The sequence below is a fragment of the Stylophora pistillata genome, chromosome 4 (genome assembly GCF_964205215.1).
Source record: "Stylophora pistillata chromosome 4, jaStyPist1.2, whole genome shotgun sequence".
Classification (NCBI taxonomy): domain Eukaryota; kingdom Metazoa; phylum Cnidaria; class Anthozoa; order Scleractinia; family Pocilloporidae; genus Stylophora; species Stylophora pistillata.
In genome coordinates, this window is record NC_142522.1 from 22,642,954 (window position 1) to 22,663,317 (window position 20,364).

At 39.2% G+C, this 20,364-nt stretch overlaps 2 protein-coding genes and 2 long non-coding RNA genes across 7 annotated transcripts in view; 2 read left to right on the forward strand and 2 right to left on the reverse strand.

Annotated features, from left to right (window-relative positions):
* Window positions 1–1,449, forward strand: part of LOC111323661 (aminoacyl tRNA synthase complex-interacting multifunctional protein 1) — a 9,249-nt gene extending 7,800 nt beyond the window's left edge. The window contains exons 7-9 of the mRNA XM_022927068.2: window positions 299–339; window positions 933–1,095; window positions 1,222–1,449. Of these exons, the coding sequence (XP_022782803.2) occupies window positions 299–339; window positions 933–1,095; window positions 1,222–1,353 (336 nt within the window). The 3' untranslated portion in view covers window positions 1,354–1,449. The remainder of the gene's footprint in view (window positions 1–298; window positions 340–932; window positions 1,096–1,221) is intronic.
* Window positions 1,450–2,049: 600 nt separating this feature from the next.
* On the reverse strand, window positions 2,050–11,050 carry LOC111323660 (uncharacterized). Its single transcript, XM_022927067.2, has 3 exons — window positions 10,203–11,050; window positions 3,658–6,025; window positions 2,050–2,683 (listed from the first exon to the last, which is right to left on the reverse strand). The coding sequence occupies exons 1-3, from the start codon at window positions 10,360–10,362 to the stop codon at window positions 2,515–2,517; spliced, it is 2,697 nt and encodes an 898-aa protein (XP_022782802.2). The 5' UTR covers window positions 10,363–11,050; the 3' UTR covers window positions 2,050–2,514.
* LOC148732897 (uncharacterized) lies at window positions 8,251–12,534 on the forward strand. 4 transcript variants are annotated; one of them, XR_015999861.1, is made up of 2 exons: window positions 8,251–8,355; window positions 9,811–12,534. It is a non-coding gene; the product is annotated as an uncharacterized LOC148732897 (long non-coding RNA). The 4 variants fall into 4 exon arrangements; XR_015999859.1 differs by having other exon boundaries at window positions 8,267–8,355; window positions 9,697–12,534; XR_015999860.1 differs by having other exon boundaries at window positions 8,303–8,479; window positions 9,697–12,534.
* Window positions 11,229–15,561, reverse strand: LOC148732898 (uncharacterized). The gene is made up of 2 exons (XR_015999863.1): window positions 15,142–15,561; window positions 11,229–11,547 (listed from the first exon to the last, which is right to left on the reverse strand). It is a non-coding gene; the product is annotated as an uncharacterized LOC148732898 (long non-coding RNA).
* Between the last annotated feature and the right edge of the window lie 4,803 nt (window positions 15,562–20,364).

Sequence of the window (20,364 nt, forward strand, 5' to 3'; positions counted from 1 at the left end):
AATATAAAAAGAGGATGGCTGGGTATAGGGAAGATTTATTAGCGCGAATTGAAAACTGATAGCTCCACTTGAAAGCTTTAAAAGGCTTAAATTATAGCGCGATATTCCTTGTGAATCTGATGCTCACTTTTCTTACACTGTCGCTATCTTAAGATGAGATCACTCATCTCACCTACACTGCATTATGGCTTTCAGTTCGGAAAAGCAGATGTAGTACCTGAGAGAACATGCAGTTGCTGGTAGAAAGATGCAGGTCTTGTTTGGGGTGAGGTCTAATATCTCCGTTTCTGCTCTTTAGGATCGAGTTGTGCTCGTGATGTGCAACCTGAAGCCAGTCAAGTAAGTGTGTTAATATGTTAACATGATGCCGTATGAAAGTGATGAATGATGATTGATGAAACATGAAGTATCAAACCGGCCAGACTCTATTTTTGGCAAATTGTCAAAACCAATCCAAAATGTCTGAGAGGTGTTTTACAATGTTGCCTTTGCAAGATAGAACAAGAGAACCACTGAGTCGATCTGATGTCAGACGAGAGCAAATTACATTTAATTCCACCATCTCTTCAACAGATCCGAGAGCAGACAGATAATAGGCTTAGCTCTCAAAGTCGTTCAACCAAATCTGATAAAAATGACCCCACCGAAATTAAGAGGGGCGGGGGGGGGGGGGGGCTCTAGTGCTCCTTTCGTTTTTACAACCGTTTTATTCAGTCTTTTTAACATGATGTTTTCGTTAAAACCACATCCAAAGAATGAAGGCTCCGTTTTCTGTGTGCTCAGTTAAGACAAAGTTTTTGTGCAACCAAAATTATGAGATCACGATACTTAAGAATTAGGTGGCCGCCAGCAAGTATTGGCTGCCGTTGTTTTTGGCCTTCATTGAAAGATATATCTATTATTCTGCGATGATGTTTGTGGTGTCATTTTAGGATGCGCGGTATCACATCGCAAGCCATGGTGATGTGTGCGAGTAACGAGAAAAGAACGCTGTTTGAACTACTAAACGCGCCCGAGGGTAGCGTGCCTGGCGACAGAGTTACATTTGATGGCTTTCCGGGGGAGCCTGACAAGCAGTTGAACCCAAAGAAAAAGGTAATGTGACCTGCAAGTCAGGTTCGATAGTTTTTTGGTTAACTCGTTGCATCTGTTTTGTTTTTGTTTTTGTTTTTGTTTTTTTTTTTTATCTACCTGTGATTTTTTTTTTAACTTGTTTTGTAGGTTTGGGAGCAAGTTCAGCCTCATCTACGCACAAACGATGCTGGGATCGCATGCTACAAGGATACTCCTTTCACTGTAGCTGGAAAAGGTGTTTGTACATCAAGCAAACTTTTTAAGGCACCCATAAGTTGAATCCTAAAGTGGGAAAACGATGTAAAACGCGGAAATGAAATCTTCGTTTTGTTTCAAATGGAATAAAAAAAGCTCCTGATTCTTCAAACATCATAAGAGTGGTCTATTTTCATTTAAAATTTCCAAGCAGTTCCAAGGCTAGGAAAAGCATTGGAAATACCTCACTCTTTCAGTCGATATCTAATCGTTAAGAGCCCTATGCTAGCTTTTTCAAAACTGACATAGGGAACCTGCAAAGTTACTCAACGTTGCATGTTGGTAATTGGATTAAAGCCATTTTCTCTGTTATACGCAGGCATAGTACCCACAGTGGAATTTATTTCTCCCGCGGGCCGCTAAAAAAGGTCCCGAATGCGTCGCCCCTTTCTGGGCAGTACTATTGACCACTTTCATAAATGGCTGCCGGATTAATATTCTTTTGTTTAAATTTAAATTAGCCTTTCTGGCCTCGATTGAGATAATGTATTCGTTTGAATTTTGTATTGGAGAGCGAGGCCAGAAAGGCTAATTTAAATTTAAATAAAAGAATATTAATCCGGCAGCCGTTTATGAAAGTGGTCTATACGTGTCCTGGATAAGCGGGGAGCCTTAAATGGAAACACATCATTCAGGGATAAACCTGAACTGTCTGAAGTTTTCCTCAGTGCAAAAATGGCGTAAGAAAAGTGAACAAATTGAATGAGTTTTAACGAAACATTTTCCTCTTTAACTATTTGATACATTTTAATCCGCTTTTTTCCTTAAAACACAACAGGAAAAAAAAATTAAATTGTTTCAAATGGAATAAAAAAAGCTCCTGATTCTTCAAACATCATAAGAGTGGTCTATTTTCATTTAAAAATTTCCAACCAGTTCCAAGGCTAGGAAAAGCATTGGAAATACCTCACTCTTTCAGTCGATATCTAATCGTTAAGAGCCCTATGCTAGCTTTTTCTTAAATTCTTTAATTTCTAGCTTTTTCTTAAATTCTTCCTTTCCCTCCAACCATTAACTAAATTCAAATTGACCAATTGGTCATTTGGCCAGTCACTTGCCTCAATAACTGCCTAGGAGGTGCTAATTTTTTTTCTTTATTTTGTGTTTGCTTATTAGTTCTCTTTTCTTCGGTTCTTTTAGTTTGGAGATAGTAAGTCTGTAATTTCCATGTGCGGTCAGTTCGTTTCAATCGTCTTGTAGCGTCCATAACAAAGTTTTAAAGTAGTCATCTAGAAGGGATAAATGGTTGAGAACGTTTGGAACCCCAAATGTATGGGAAGCAAGCTCAAATGTCTGAAGTACATCGTCCTTTCTGCTCTCTTCGATGGTCTTATGCAGCTCTTTCAGCGAGTTTCTGTAAAGAAATTGAAACGAGAAGCAAATTAATACTCCAGAGTTTTGTCACAGTATATTTTTAATATTTCTACAAGGGTCACCCTTGAAAGTTTTTCCCATATAAACGCTGACAAAACATTTGGAGTTAGAAGGGAAACCCTTGCGGCTATTCAAACCGGGTAATTAAGTAGCCAGGGGTCGTGTAAAGAGGTCCTGAAGAGAATAGCCTGGGGTCGTGTAAAGTGGTCCTGAAGAGAGTAGCCTGGGGTCGTGTAAAGAGGTCCTGAAGAGAGTGAATGCGACCTGTGGGTATCATTCCAGAGGTACTCCCTCTGGAGTAATATTTAGGCACAGGCTAGTTCAGCCTCCAAGGAGTAGCACTCCACGCCACTTGCTTCGTATGCTACTTGAGCTAACTGGTGAAGAACGGACAGAGGCCCCATGGAATGTCCATTTAAACTAAATTCATGGCACAGGATTGATTATTTTAAGATCTTTGGGAAAGATTTAAAAATAACTTTAAGACGCATTTCAAAGTCTTGATCCCTAAAGGTTGTTTTGGGGATTGGATAGCGTAATTATCTTTTGATACTTTGCAATGTACCCGATTTTATCGTTCGAACAGTGTTTGAAATCAGAGTATATTATACACGGTGTTTCTTTTAAATTTGATGAGCTCAACTGGCTGACTGATGTAATTTGCTTCGCCAATATGAAGCGTGCGCTTCCAGTTTTAAATTTTACGCTTTGAAACAAGGGTAGCATTCTACCAAAGGGAAGTGAACCCTGAACCGTCCCTGCTATGATTTTTAGGTGATCATGATCGACGAGTGAGTTACAAACAAGATATCTACATGTTGAAGCGGTAGCGTCATACAATGTCTTACTTTCGTATTCCATTGACCATAACCAAAACTAAACAACCCCCTACCTGACTCAGGAATGTTTAGTGTACCTATTTGATCATTACTTTCAACCATTCGTTACACTGACCTTGTTATTTCAACATCCACAATTCTTCTTCGGAGTTTGAGTCTGCAGTCCTCACAATTCTCTATCTGACAATCGTCGTCTCTATAGGTGTCGACCGTTTTACGAGCCAGCGCTATAAGAGGTAGATAGTCCCTGTTCATCTTGTGTATTCCATCGGCTAGGACTTGAGCCTCACCCTCACAAACGCGCGAAAGAATTGTGGGACGCGAACGGTTAGCGGTGACGATGTTGTTTTTGTCCAGAAGGACTCTACCCGACGACTTGGCCTGTCTCACGTAGGATATCATTTCAACTCGTGTTAGCGTCTCTGGTGGGTTCATCCGTCTTTTAAGCTCGCCCAGGCTGATGTTAAACTTTGTTTCTTTGAATCCGGGCAGTGAAAGAAGCCCATTTACCTGACATACTGCGTCGTTGTCATCACGAGTTGGTAGATGTTCAACACTGTTTGGCTTGCGAACCAGAAACGGTTCTTGATCAGAAACAGACTGCGAAAAGACTGAACCGTTGTCGAGTTCGTTTCTCATTTGTGGAGGCTTTTTTTCGGGGTAGCTAAAATAGTCCTTGTAATTTCCAATTGAATTTCTTTCCTCTTCATCGTCGTCGTCATCCTCTATCGTTTTCTCTGCTGAATTCTCGCTGTCGCATCTTTGGTCGCTCTCTTGTTCGGAGTCGCTCAGGTTTTCTGACTGCTTGTCGAGTCTTCCTATCCACGTCGCTTCGTGATCATCTCCATGTGCGATCGAGTTGTGATGGTCCTCGGGTTTTTTTATTCTTATGACTGTTTGCAGTTCTTTCTTCGCATCTAAAGGAAAATCTTTCTTCCTGCCATTGGTAACGGCTTTTACGATTCTGTTAAGACGTAGAATCTTTGCGACGTCTTGTGGACAACGACGCAATTTCTCGGGAAGAACTTCTGTGTTATCGTTATCTGTTTGGGTGCTGATCCCTTCGAAAGAACCATCTCCAAGTTCAGGGGACATTCTTTCTTCGCGATCAACGATTTCGACGCCTGTCTTTTCCTTGAACTTGGTGCTGCATTCTTGGTTTCTCGCTTTTAATCCTTCATGACAAAAGATGACATGTCGAGCTGACCTTTGTTGTTCAATGCAGCCCTCTCTACCACAGAAGCAGTAGAAATTTCCTGCGGTGTTGAAATGGGTTTCTTCCGCGTCTTTGAATCCCTCTAAATTGTCTTTGTCAAATACGTTGTGAGCAAGGTTTTCGCGAGGCAGAACGTACGATTTGTTTGCCTGCTCCGAATTGTCGGCGGAAACGCCACCAAGTGTTTGTGGAGGTGAGGAACGTATTTGTCCAACAACGGCATTGTTAGACTGAGTCTCTCCGAAAGAATACTCGAGAGAGCGAGCCCTTTTTAGAGACGAACGATGCTGATAACTTATTTCTTTACTGTCGCCGAGAAACCAAGATTCCGACGATCTCTTCCTTCCTGCGTTCACTACCTTTCCTTCTTGAACTCTCCTGCAGCGGATCTCGTTGTATTGCATGAAAATGGTTTGTTCTAATTTACGTTGTTTAGTCTGTTGAGAATGGGGTCGCTTCCGGTCTCTGTACCACTGGTATTTCTTCCACACTGGCTCTTCGTCCTTCTTGTGGACAGCGCCCTTTTCCGAATTTATCCCAGTTACAGAGAACCCGTTTTGATACGTTTTGGAGTCGTTTGGCGATGAGTCATTAACTCCAGGGTCTTGCTCCTCTTGGAAACCATTGGAGTTATTCTTACCTCTGGGTTCACTGTTATTTAAGACTTGTGCAACGCCGTTTCTGTAAACTGGAGGCTCCCCATGACTTACCTCATGCAGAGAGGACTGTCGCCACTCGTGGCGTAAAAACTCCTCGTTGCTTCGTGCTCTAAAACGTTGTGGAACAACATAATTTTCCGAAAAACGCGAAACCATGGTAGGAACTGAACCATAATGGCTGTAAACCCTCTTAGAGGCGCTGGGGAGATCATCAACAGTTGAACCTTGATGGTTTGATAATGCTTCGAAATGTAGATTTCTCATTCGTTCGTCCGGTCGGAATAACCGAGAGCCCGGTACGTGCAAGGAAGTCTTTGAGACAACAATGGCCTCAGGACGCGACTTACTCTCGGAAAAGGGAGATTTTTCTGAACGGGTCGCGTTCCCAGGTCGGGAAACATCTTTTGAATATTCTCTCTTCATGTTGTCTGGCGAGAACCTTTCAGTGAATTCGTGAGGTGATAAATTATCCTGAGGCGATTTACTTCGCCTGGCTCTTCTCGGCGAAGGGCTTCTGGCTGAGCAAGGCGACGTGGTAATGTTGTAGTTTTCGTCTATTTCTTGCTTTATAGTCAGGCGAGGTTCAATTTGCGAGAAAGATTCGTTCCCTAAGAAGAGAGAGAGAAGAAAAATTAACAAAACTTGTTCAGTTATATGTCAGAGTTGCAGAGTCTTGTGAACTACAAACGTAAACTGTACAGTTGGCCATGTGCTCAAAGTAAACGCAAAACGAATTCTCTGAGTAATTTTCTAAGGCAAATTTGTTTCCCGGCCGTCGACTAACCTGTTGTCTTAGCCTACTTTGGACCACAAAAACAGGCAATCAGAAAAGATGAGTTGCCATTGGTGTTGCTTTCGGACATCTGTAACTTGCTTAACATAGACAAACGGTTTTGTATGCAAAGGATAGAATGGGTAATTTTTCTCTTTTTTTAAATTTTGTTTTTTTTTTTAAATCATAAGACAGTTTTGACAATGGGAACACACCAATACTAACATCATTCTTTTATCATATTTCTCGCGATATAATATAGTTACATGCGTGGGTGAGTTTGTTTTCAGTCGTCAAACAACTGCTACATCGCAAATGAATGACGCACGAGCTCGAAAATCGACTGTGATAAACTATGGTCTGTTTTTGTACTGAGTTTATACGTCTCAAATGAGGCTATACTGAGACCATGGCGCTTTTCTAAGCAAGGCTGCAATGATGATATCGTGCTTCTGAAAACTGGATTCCGTGAAGAGCCTTAAAAAGACCATTGAAATCTAATTATGTCCCCGATATCTGCGAATGGTTCGCATCTCATAAGAAACTATGGCGAAACCAATGCCAAATGATTCCTAAGCACCTTAAAAATACTCTCTAAAACCTATACTCTCTATAAGAATTTGGAGTAAATTGGTTCGAAGAGTTACCCAAACACGTTTATGTCCACAATTTTTGATATAAATAGTAAACGTCTGTATTGTAGCTCGAACGCGTTAAACGATTCATTGCCCATTTACTATATTTGTAAAATCTTTGTACAACGAGTCCCAGTAATGGTGAATTGATTATCTAAATAAGACAACTTAACCACTTCAAATCGACAACTGATCTAAATCTGAGATACTGAGGCTAATACATCTGTTAGATCTGTAGGAAGTAGAGGCACTTTGGTTCCCTAGCAACCTGGCACCCTTTTTCGTGACTTAAGCCCGTGGATCGTATTTTTAAGTTTGTTTTCCTGCACTTTTGCCATATTACTAAAAACTGATATATGTGATATTGTCCCGGGAAAAAAAATTCAACAAATCAAACCAAGATTTCTGTCGGGTTTTACAAACGTATATAGGTAAGGATGCTAATTTACGGCCGGTTTAAAACTACAAAATTTAGGGAGCAAGTTCTTGTTAGAAGAATTATAACTTTTCTCCTTTTCTGAAGTACAAAGCTTAAACGAATCATGAAAATTGTGCAGATAGCCAATGTGTTGACTTTTACTCCACTTCTGATGGAAAGGGGGATAAAAAGACTTAAGGGGAATCTTTACTCCAAAAGCAAGTCAGATAAAGGAGTAATGTTTTGCGTGATTTCAAGCACCAATCAATTTCAGTTAGGTGCATTCCACAGAACGGAGACATAATATTTTTACTCTTAGACTTGATAAAATCTACGTTCCCCTTAGTTCAACGATGCTTTTACAAGGAAAAGGCAAAGGTCGTGCGAGTAGATCTGTGATATTGTTTCAGTTGGGTGGTATGACAGAATCTGTTTAAAATGAATTTCAAAGAAATGGGGAGTGTCTGATGCATTGAACTCCAAGCTCTTTCAAAGCAGGTATCATGTCAGTTTTAAAAGCTAGAAACTTTCCAGTCGTATGCAAAATACTCTGAGTCTTGGTCTGGTCTTGTTTTATTGAAAGACAATTAAGTTTGTATCTAACTTAGACAGAAGTGGCCTGCAGGCTGTTTTTAAGGTGGTCCCTATCTGGGGGTCACCACGTCATGGCAAGGTGAGACCAAATATTGATGGAAAAGTGTACATGTACATCATCCTAGCCTCGACCCGCAAGTTTATTTTTACTAAGTCTGGACGGAATAAGCTCAGCAGAATATGATAAAATATCACTTTGATGTGGCAAATAAAGTATGGGCTATAGTACAATATAGACCATCAATATTGATAGGATAATTTTGCGTACGATCCATGGACAAACATTTACTGATTTGTGTCGTCAAAAACATATCTCTCGCTCACGTTAAATTTGGCTTTTACTATTAATTTGTGGGTATTAAGTTCGTTCTTTGTTCCTCTTCATGAGAATTAAGTTTCCAACTCACATAGATGGAGATACATTTCACAGTGCGTTACATGACGAATCCTTTAATAAAGTCTGTACTGATATATTTCAGTCGGGAAGTTTTAAAATCAGATTATTTCAAGTCTGTGATGGTAAGTTGTCGAAGATGTGTATCATATGCTATCAAATTTAAATAACTGCTGGCGTAGAAAGTGCGCATGATAATTCCGCCTTGTGGTGCGCGGTAATCAGGGCAACTAGGAATCATTGTTATTGGTAAGCTTGTTACTGAAAAATGGCTTTGAGGAATGAGCTCTAGTTTATAGCACCATATTGAATTTCACGGAATGGGAAAATCTAATCAGGTTCGAGATCCTTAAACAGGTCAATAATTAAAAAAAGCTTACAGAAATAAGTTTTTTAAGGATGTAGTTTTGAGGTTTTATCCATACCCGCCTTTTAGGTTTGTTAAGCTAAACATCAAAAGCGGGTATTGCCTTTATATCTACAGAAACACTTCGGTACAGAGATTAATACATACCACAAAATTATCTTCTAAAATTTGTTTTGCAGTGAAATGAATTTGGTCAAAGTTAGCGATTTAAATTATCTCATTAACAGTCAACGAAATCTGCGTGATCATTTTACGCTTCGCTAACGTGATCTTCTAATGCGTAGATAATGGAGAGCTTACAATTTCTATTTTGGGCATAGCTTTCAATTTGAAAAAGATACGCCAAGCTTGATTGTGGTAGTAAATTCCAAAGAAATAATGTTGCTTCAAATGCAGTAAAGCTTGTACTGTTCACAAAGGTTTTTTTTCCATTCTTTTTTCGCACCATCTTCGCAGTTGAAGAATGTCTCGGTCTTCGAGCTAATGGAAACTTTTCGTTGCTTCGTTATTGAGCTGGCTGGTTTTTGAATGAAAGGAAACTGATCCTTTATGGCTGAGACAAGCTCTATATAAAGTAATCAGTGTAGTGAATGTTTAAATTATCAGAAAAGCTTCACTGCTCAGAGAGCTAAATGGTAACAAGTAATATTACAGTTTGAGAGGCTTCTAAACGAACGTGTCGTTAGCATACAATGAGTGTCTTCGTGATTAAGATTTATAGCCTTGTAGAAAACATTATGTATGACTAGATCAGAGTTAATACAGGAAACTATTCCCTCTATTAACTCTGACTAGATTAACCAAAAACGCTGACGAACTATCCAGAGGAACGAAATGATTAACTCTTTGATTTATTGTCTACTTGAAAGTCCTGCCGAAGCAGGATAATTTTCTAGCAAAGTGCTCAATTTAGCCATGTTCTTCATCCCATGACAATCTGGAATATATGACTCTAGACGGCACCTTTGGAAGTTCATTACCCTTCCTCAAGATCTGCTTTTCATATAAAAATGTTTATACGGAAAAGCGGTTGTTTTTGTCCGTGTGATAAATTAGAATAGCAAACTGTTAGGAAAAATAACATTTGTATTGTTTTCAGATATCTGATGAACCTCATCACGAACTTGCGATAATTAACGCAAAGAGAGATTCGAAAGGAGTAAACACTCGTTTGTTATTTTTCCAATTCGATGGGTCTTTTATTGAATTGCAGTGGACGAGAATGTGGACGTGACAGAGGAGAAATTGTTCAGGGAACCGAAAAACGCCTCAGGCTTTTTATTGCCCCATGCGGTATTGTGAACTTTAAAGCCGTAATTTCGCTTTGATCATATTGTGTACAAGTTTGGCAGATGACGAATGAAAGCAATTTAATGACTAAAACTTCCTTAAGTCAGCAATCCATGGCAACAGTTTTCATCAGAGGAAATTTGAGATAAGTTTTCACGAGGGTTGTGTGAAGCGGAAAAGGAAGAAACCATGCAGCTGGGCGACTGAGGCCTCAAGCGAACTCTGTTATAGTCTTGTACGTATCCGCCGGTCACATTATCACGTACGTAGGAAAAATTTTAATGGGTTCAATTTTCTAAATCACAACTTCCCTACCTTGTGCAGTTTCTTCTTCAAAGCTCATTTGTTGTCTGGTGTGGCCAAAGCTTTCAGAATTTGAAGCATTTTCATGTAACTGCAGGGAATCCACCTTTCCTCGAGTCCCTGTACAATACAAGAGGTGACTGTCTTTGTCTGTCTTCACCCTTACAGCCATCTTTCCTTGAAAAGCAGCTTGTGAAGTTTGAGCCCTTTTCCTGTGCTGCAAAATACGTACTTTATCCAGTGGGCTATCACTGACGGAAAATTGTTATTAGAAACTTTTAAGCCGCGTCCTTTGTCAGAGCAGGACGTTTTGACAAAGGGACCTATAAAAAAAATCAATTATACCTCACTCCCCTTTATTCAAATTTTATAAGTGTCAGTCGGGTATTGTGTGTAAACCAGGCCTGATTATGCTAAGTTGCCGGTAGCCCTTGTTCTAGAAGCGGTTTGCATATTCAACCCCCAGGAGACGTTTATTATATATGCCTTACCAAAGTGTGTGTCTTTACAGCCTCGGGAAATACACCTCTATTCATACATTTATATTTGGTTGTCTACATGTCGTGCTGGGCCGCTCGCAAGCTAGCCGGGCCGAGATCAAGACGGCTTGCGCAAACTGCCTTGATAGGCCCTTACATTTATTTAAATAATTATTTGGGGCAAAAAAAAAAGGGTTATAAGTGAACCTGTGAAGACGGAATCTTGAGTCTAAGTCAGCAAAGGGCTTTGCCAGTAATCTTAAACATTGCTCGTGGTAAACTACTCAAGTGTATCGATCGAACAATGCAAAGCGAGAAACCACGCCATTTTTATACGGCCTTAGAGAAATGATAATATTTCAAATAATTTAGCCGTCTTGTTTTCCTCGCCGAAAAAATCTGACGATTTTTAATCTCTAAGCTCGGTGAGTGCTACTTTAAACCACTTATGTCAAACTATTTGCTATTTTTATAAAATAGATACTGTACTTGCAATAAAACTCCGGTGCTGTTTTCTGTTGGGCTAATTATAGAAAAGAGAACAAAATGTTCACGCATCCTCTTGTAATTAGACACTATATTTCAAAGAAAAGTTCACTTTTGCATTCATGTTACCATGGATGAAAGTTCTACCTTATATTGTCTTACTATAGTATCTAGAGGAACAATGTAACTACCGGACATAAAGGGCAAAAATCAACAAATGGTTGATCCGTCTTGACCAGCTCTAGAACCTTCTTCGCACCGTCAAAAATCTTTTTTCATGTTAATGCATTAAAGCTGGCATGTTGTTGATATCTTGCTTGAGGCTATCTTAAAAGCATTCAATAGGAATCTATTCATCCAGTCATTTCTCTAAAAGCTTCACCAGGCTGAGACTTAAAAACAAAAAATTAAAAAATTAGTGTTCGAAGTTCTACAACTTGATTCAAAGTTTCCAGCCCGACTTATTTTCAATTCAAAGAGTTGTGAACTTGGAAACTGTGGACCGAGGATTTATTCAAGCAAGTAATAAATTTCCTCGCCTTTAGGCATGTCAGCTTTTTTTAGACAAGTTATTGGCATTAAAATGTGAGCTCTCTTAACAACTCAATAGGAGCCCAAGACATCAAGGCGTCGAACTAAAATTGGTGTCATCGCCCAAGTAGATACTCTTTAATTAGATCAATCAAACCAAGCGCTTGAAAACGATTTTTTCTCTGTGTTTCGACGGTTTTTTTTTGGTTCAACCTTCAGTTTTCAACGAGGAACTCATCAAAGCCTGCCTGCGCCAATTTGTTTCAACGCGATGCTATTCCTAACACCCACTCCCTAACCTACATCGCTTCTGATAAGAACCAAACGAATTGAGTGCACAAATAGAAGATAAAGGTGTAGATGGGAAAAATAACTTACTCCAGAGAATGAAGAGGGCGTTAGTACAAAAGAAGAAAAGAAAATCGATAGGCCATGCAAATGCATTAGAATCTTCCGTACTCAACTATGCAAAATAATCCGCCTTTGTGGAGGTGGTCGCATTTGGTAAGTAAATATTCGATGTTCATGTACCTATTTTTTGAACCACTTCAGCATTTTTAGAGCAAGCCGCCAGCATTTTCGAGGCACCGTGATCAAATGTGTTGGTAGCACCCGCTACATTTTCAGTCAGATGCTTGGCACATTACACACCTTTTGCAACTGAACAGGAACAAGCCTTTCTCCATTCACTCGCTGAGCTTGAAACAATTTGTTATTTCTATTTTAAAAGAAAATCGTGTCCACTGGTTGGGTTTCATCGAGGGTGACTTATTTTCATGATCACCTCAACGCAGAAGTGTTCATGCGTCGTTCCCGGATCACAGGCCGACTGTAGTGGCTCAGACAGGTAGCGTAGATTTGTTTGTGTGGCGGCGTAAAGAAATTCTAAGTTATGTTTTAATTGACTCGCTCTATGACAATCCATTGGTGTTTAGCAGGAAAACATCTTAACATGGCCATCTTAAACCTGAGGTATCGATTGAGAATGGACGAGGATCAAGTAGAAGTCTGGTGGATGGGAAGCCACGTGGTTTAACCACGTGACCTTCCATACGTAACTACCTAGCTCTTTGGATCGATGGGCATAAGTTTCCTCAAGTGTGCTGATATCTAAGATATTACGAGATACATTTTTTTTTTGCACAATAAACTGAGTTTAAAATTGAGACAATGATTTTGATTGAGCTAATGTAAGGAATACTTATCAATTAGACTTATATTCTATTTTGATGATGCATTTGAACTAAAGAAGGCATACTCATAGAGGGGGCACTATTAGAAACCGCAAAAAAATTCGATCAAAACCGAAAACCGCCTACAAACCCGTCTAAACCGATAAATTTGCACATCTCAGTTGTCAAAATCCCAATCGATCTGATACTGTGGTTACAGGCGGAGCACCATAGGTTTCGCGGTTATTCGAGATCAGTAGAGGCGTATAACTGCTGCTCAGATCGAAGAGAAACCAGAACCCCAGTATGAAAAACCAACAAAGCACATCGGATACTAAATCCGAGTACCCGTCAAAATTCTGACGAAAATCGAAAACCAAATGCTGAAAACAGAATATCCGCAAAACGCAATGAACAACAAAACCGAAAAACCGACGTTTTTTGGCCCAAAAACCGAAAAACTGATCTAAAAGATAGCCAAAACCGCCAAACCGCAAACCCCAACGCCCTCCTCCTCATAGGCTCGAAGGAACAATCACAGTAAGCTGTTTTACAGTTGTGTTCTTAGTTGCCAAACCTTTGATTTAGGGTGAAGCCGAAGGTGATCTTGTTGCGATAGAGACCATTATCTAGTTAGCATAACAACAAAGCAATTTACATTTGAAAAGCAGCAATGTTTGCCGGTATCATAAAAAGGTCACCCTTAGCCTTACTCCTATTCAAAGGCTTAGCAACCAAGCACACAACTGTAAAATGGACTATTGCCGAAAGGGGAAGCTGTGAACTAATCCTTAACCACTCTCTACCGTTTCAAATTTAATATAACCCAGAGCGGCCCATACAGAGCGATGTTTACTTTTACTGTAGCCCGTGAGCCGTAATTTTCCCGGGTTAGACTTCCAATCTAGGCTTCACAGCGACAGGCGAGGCCTCGAATAACAAATAAGATAGTGAGGAGTGAAACCACTCCTATTCATCGAATTGTTTTTATAATCACCCTTCTAAATCGAATACATTCTTTGACACGGTTCCTTCGCAAAGCCGATTAAATATACAAGATAATTTGGTTCTATCAACAGAGTCAATAATGTAAGTTGGGCGCCGTTTCAGTTTCCAAAGCTGACTTTTCGATTGTTAGCCCCTGCTTAAGCATAACTACGGTATCAACCCAGTTGATAAAACCAAATTTTTATAATACCCCCCCTTACCGACCCAGTACAACAATTCCTTTAGAAATTTACCCCCCTTCATAAATGAAGAGGAATATCTTTTGCACTGAGAGCACAATAAAAAAAGATATCGCTTGAACTATACCTCCACATAACAATATTTGAGCAGGCAATTTATCCATTGAGTGCTTTACGTATATAAGTTTTCTTCTTCATCACATGTACAAAGTTGAAATTGAAACAGTCAAAATTTGCAAGAAAATTCTGCTATAGTTTTTGCAGTTTACATGTCTGATAAAGTAAGACAGATGTACAATTCATTTGTAACGTGTGTGAGACAAAGAAGAGATCTCAGTTTCCAAAGTGTATCGATTGTGAGCCCTGCAAAGACCCACTGGTACCCCTTGTGAAAAGTTATATTCTAGATTTCTAATTCCCCTCTATAACACGTACACTGATAACGTGAAAGACAAATCACGTGACGTATTAAAGAAATTCTACTACTTAGTCCTAACGCTTAGTTCCGCTCGAAAAGCTAAGTAAGCCTTCTTCTGTCGCAGCCAGGAAAGTCATAAGTTTGACGGAAACTCGTAATCACTGGTAACCAGCCAGGAGATCGTTAGCTCGCGGTCTCGCCGAAAGAAAAAAACACTGTACACTCCCAAATTATCAGCAATATTAGAAAAGGGTACTTTTTCCTAACGAAGCCTACAGACTGAACCAGAGTATCTATTATGCGCGTGTGTGTTATCGATCTTTCTGCCTGTGAAAATGTAGAAAATAATTGAATACATTTTATGTGCAGTAACATTGACCGATATCTTCACATGAAGCCGGGTTATGATGCGAGAGTATCGTGCAAATGTATATTTGGTTCCGAGATCCGAACTTGTATTTTCTGCACTGAGTTTTGAAACAGGGATTATATGCGTACAGAGAGCGTGGAAGGACGTGAAGAGTTACCTCGAAGAATATTTCGTGACGATCGAAAAGGACACCTTGTTATCCTTGCCTTATCGCTATTTTCTAAGTTGTGAATGTCACGAGAACGAAAACTGTTTCTTATACGCAATGATTTGAATAAACTACACAACTGTATTCAGCATTGTCTTACCTGCTAAGAACTGAAATCTTCTGGAGTACCTGAGGCTCGACTGGAGCCGAAAGAGCATGAATAACCCGGCCAAAGAAACCACAACACAAGATAAACCGAAATCCAACGCTCGCAAATTGATGCTCCAAATGTCCGGGGGGTTTCTTTTTAGATGACAGTTTTGCGCAGCTTTTCGTAGTAGAGAAGACTTCATTGATGCCCTCGAGACAAAATGCCTCAGGGCTAACCTTTTCGGGAGACAAATTATTTTTTTCATAGCATTTCAGCTGGTTTTCAGCTGCTTACTTATACCCGCAGGACTAGAGATAATGTTTCATAGCATCGATGCCTGAGGCGTTTTGAAAATAAGTCGGCTACAAAACACGCAAAGACAAAACTAGAAAATTTACCTTTTAGAACTGTCATATTTTTTATTGTAAATCATAATGAACACACGCAGCGCGAAATCTTGGCTATCAGTCTTTAGGCTTGCAAAGATTCTCCGTTTAGGTTACGATTAACCCCAACTCCTTTTGAGTTCAATGTTATTTTACCTAGGGGTGAAAACTTGAGTTCAATGAATGAAGAATTTTTAATAAGGTGTGTTTGCTTGTACCGAGAGACAGTTTGACTGACGGTGGATTTTAAACATGAACGGAAACTGCACCATAAAAAAAGTGGCTGTCGTATTTAATATTTAAAGGAGTTCGGATGTCTGAGTTGAAGTATTGTTTCAAGAGGAATATACAATAACTTGAACTGCAGTATCTCCCCCATGCACCTCGTTGAAACCGACTGATTCGAAACCTTCCCTCTTCTTCTTCTTACATACCACATGATTGAAAAATGTTGTGACTCACTTCTGCTTGTCAAATCAAAATCATTTTCAAGAGAGATTGTTTTCCAAATTATTCGCGCTATTCCGATTCAATGAAGATTTAATTTCATCGATGTTTTGTTACTAGGAAACAACTCTTTTTTAATGCTAAAAGCGTTAGGCTATCATTTCGTAGGTAAACTACAAACTGGATCATTGTTCATGAATTTTTCTTCTTTTTCATTGCTCGGGACCTCATAACGTGATCTGCAAGTAAACTCCTACAGACAATGGTCTGTTCGTGCGTCATACCGGTCTCACTTACTTTGTTTAGCCGCAAATTCTGGTCTGCTCATGCGTAGCTGGGCCTAAGCTTGTCCGTAGAAAATGGAAGATAGCTACTCTAAGCTGTCAGAGAGTGGTTCCCTGAAATCATTACGCCTGGTAAAATAATTATGTGATAACTTGACAAAATATTCTTTGAACATTTTAGGAGCAATGTTATTGACACATTTAAAATTGAATAGTATTATAGAATATTATTCTCATTGTAAACTCACTCGTTTATTTGTGGGGATGTTATGTTTTTAATAATGAATGAATGAAAAAAGATCTTTATTATTATTATAAAAACAAAAGTTGAAATATACATCGTAGAACGTGTCTTAAGCTACATACAACCTAATTGTCGCAACAGCTGATCGTGACCAAGGCAACTTTCTTTTAAAACAATTCTAGCAGCTGAGCTCTTGTTTGTAACCGTTCTAAAGTTTTATATCAAGAAGGAGCTAAATTATTCCAAACAAAGTCGCAATAATCTAACTTGGGGAGAATCATAGTTGTAAAGACTCTTTCAGCTGCGTGAACCGTGAGACTGTTTCTGACCCTAACTAACAAACCAAGCTGTCTAGATACCTTATTAACCAGTCGACTAACTTGTTCTCAGAACAAGTTACTCGACCCCATACTACATTACAGTAATCAACGTGCGGCTGTACCAGTGAATTCTATACGTTAAGTAGATTCTCAAAAGGGAGAAACTGATACCTGATACTCTTCATCGCACTTATGCCAGAAGCAATCTTCTTAGAGATGTCGTTAATATGACACTCCCAAGAAAGATTTCCATGTATGTGAACACCAAGGGCTTTATAGAAGAGAGGTGTTTTATTGCAGAGAGGGGCTTATTTGGGTGTTTGCGGTATGATGTTATTCAAAGCGATTCTTAAGACCCTTTGACGTGCTCAAGGGAACGTGAGGACATTAAGAGAAAGTATCACCGGTCTTACAGGAAACAGATGTTCAATGGCTGATTCCTTTTAAGGTTCATTCCTTTCCCTGACTTTGACTTAATTAGAGATCTGCCTGGCTGATGGAGAATATTAATAAAAACATTTTACGTCTTCTAACGACGAAAAAAATGGTTGCAACGGAGATAGATATGGAAAAAATATCATTGTAAAAAGTTGCTGAAAAAAACAACTTGTTTGTTTATGCTAAACCGGTCAACGGAAAAGTCATTTTTGAGCAACCGGAGATGCAGCCCACAGCCTGAAAGATGTGAATTCCATTAAATTTTATGTTGATTTAGAGGAAGAACGTCAATTTTCGTGGAAAAAAAATTGCATGAGGTGGGCAGTGAAGGTTTTTAAGTCCGGTGTATTCTACTCAAACTGAAGTTGTTTTAAGAGAAAGGAATATCACTGTTATCCCTTACCTCGAAATCGCCTCAATTAATCTAAGTTAGTTCAATGGTTATACTTTTTTACATTTTAAATTTTTACTCTAGTCTTTTATTCAACTTAGTGGCATCATGGAATCCTCTTATTGTGGCCCATCCGCGTCATCTAGGCTAGTTTTTTAGTTAATGGTTTTCATGTAAATGGGGATTTCCGCCATCGAAAACGAAGCTTTTCCAGAAAAGTTTTGCAAATAAACAACTTTGAAAATGCGGCCGGTATAAAGTTGTATTGATGGTCTTTTCTAACTCAACAGAATCGTATTGCGAATGAAACGAAAACGTTGGTGTAGACAGCAAATAAGTTTTCTCGGATTACTTTAGACTTGGCCAAATTGGCTTGAATAGGATAAATGCACCAGGACTTTGAGCCTTTTTACTGACGCGCACAAGAAAAGAATTATATAATCTGCTTTGACCTTACATCAAGTTTTAAAGAGGGTCCAAAGACAACAATTGTGCACAGCAATAATCTACTCTACAGACACCCGCACTACATTAAGGAAGGCTGGAGATTATGGTGCGACGCTCGGAAAAAAGTTATTCCGATGATTGTCTTAAGAGCTAGACTCCTAACGCAGGCCCGAATGCAGTGACAGTAACCGACAGGGCATTTTTTTCCCCTATCCTGTATTATTGACCGGAGTAATGCAGCTAAGACAGGAAAGTTTGGCCTTGTCATGTTAAAACATTCCGTCAAGAAACATACCTCTGAAGACGTCGTAATCATGTCCTTGTCTCAATTAGGCCTGAATATGGGTGAGAAGAGGGTTCAGTTACTGAAACAAAATGTGAAACTGATTGTGTCATGGCATTTAACATAGTCAGGGATGAATAAACATGCCGGCGCAGATTTTTTTTCATTCACCTTGGGGCTTGAAAAGTTGGAGAGTTTGTAGACACCTAAGGATATGGAGGAGACCATTGTCTGATTCATTGGGAGCCCACCCTTCGTTTCCGTTATGGAAAATGTCTAGTCTGATTAAGAGAGGAGCCGATCATTCGAGAAGAATAACCGCCTTTTAAGGTTGGCATAACTATGAGTAGGTGGTGTGAAGCAAAACCATGACATATCGAGCTAAGTAGGTATTAAACACCTTATATGTAGGCGTTGTTTCACGGGTTAATCCTCTGTGAGTTTCTTTCTAAACCTAAGGTATTTGATTTCTCGGCACCAGTTTAATATTCACACCGGAGTAAAGGTAAATGGTGGTGATATTTAGCGACCTGGAGAGTGGCACGGTGAAGCCTAACTGTATTCTCTGTCATTTTATGAGCAATTGTCATGATGATGTACTTAGAAAGATGACTCACTAGTTTGCCAAAAAAAAGTATCCAGTGTCCCGAAACAATTTACAGACAAATGGCAGAAAATCTCATCATACGATATGGCAATTTGAACTTACAGTCACACAATAAATTGGCTGATCAAAAGATGATAAATGAAGTGAAATACAATACTCGTGGATCTGGGAAAAAACTTTTATTTCACGGGAATTTATCAGGTCTTCAATATCATAGGAACACATGAAACTTAAAAGTTCCTCAACAGAAGAAAGTTTGACGAGGTAATTTGAGATTTGAGAAATGAGAAAAGTTTGTTGTCCTTTGGTTTGCAGAGAAACTTTTTAGTGGAAGTTGCCAGATCAACAGAGACACTCGCGGATTCTAGTGCCTCAAAACATTTTTACTTATCTCCGAGTTCTCCCATACATGAAAAAACATTTTCTGAAATTCTGAATAAACAAAGAAGTTAAAATCAAACGCCAAATCAACACGGGAGATCTCGTTATTTTAGTGGAGTATAAAAGCGTATGCAACTGGAGATTTGATACAGATGTCAGGAAGCTTTTCATACGTAAAAAAATACAGTGATTAACAACGACAAAGGATAAATAAAGAAGGTGATATGATAAAAGTCAGCATGTACAGATGAAACAATTTTAGTGTAATAGAAAAATCCGAGCCCCAGATAGGACTTGAACCCACGACCCTCCGTGATTTAGTTGGATGCTCTAACAACTGAGCTACTGGAGACTCTATGGTGAGCAAGGGTCAATTTGTGGGCCTGGACTGGAACCGCATCGCGCGGCTACACAGCCAAGTATTGGTCAGCGTCTGTGAAACTCACATAACAGCATCACGCTGTCACATTAAAGCATATCAAGATGCGGCCAAGTCATATCTAAAATGTCTGAAAATAAAAAGATGAAGCTGAATTGTCTTATTTGAATGCAAATATAGATAAATACTTGACAAAATACTCGACAAAATATTCTTTGAACATTTCAGGAGCAATGTTATTGACACATTTAAAATTGAATAGTAGTATAGAATATTATTCTCATTGTAAACTCACTCGTTTATTTGTGGGGATGTTTTTAATAACGAATGAATGAATAAAGATCTTTATTATTATTATTATAAAAACAAAAGTTGAAATATACATCGTAGAACGTGTCTTAAGGTAGATCCAACCTGATTGTCGCAACAGCTGATCGTGACTAAGGCAACTTTCTTTTAAAACAATTCTAGCAGCTGAGCTCTTGTTTGTAACCGTTCTAAAGTTTTATATCGAGAAGGAGCTAAATTATTGCAAACAAAGTCGCAATAATCTAACTTGGGGAGAATCATAGTTGTAAAGACTCTTTCAGCTGCGTGAACCGTGAGACTGTTTCTGACCCTAACT

Excerpts from the sequence above, each read along its gene's own strand:
- LOC111323660 (XM_022927067.2), bottom strand. The coding sequence starts at position 10,362 with ATGGCTGTAAGGGTGAAGACAGACAAAGACAGTCACCTCTTGTATTGT. Across the intron at positions 6,026-10,202 it reads TGAAGAAGAAACTGCACAAG|GGAACGAATCTTTCTCGCAA; the intron begins GTAGGGAAGTTG and ends CTCTCTTCTTAG. Across the intron at positions 2,684-3,657 it reads GTGGATGTTGAAATAACAAG|AAACTCGCTGAAAGAGCTGC; the intron begins GTCAGTGTAACG and ends ATTTCTTTACAG.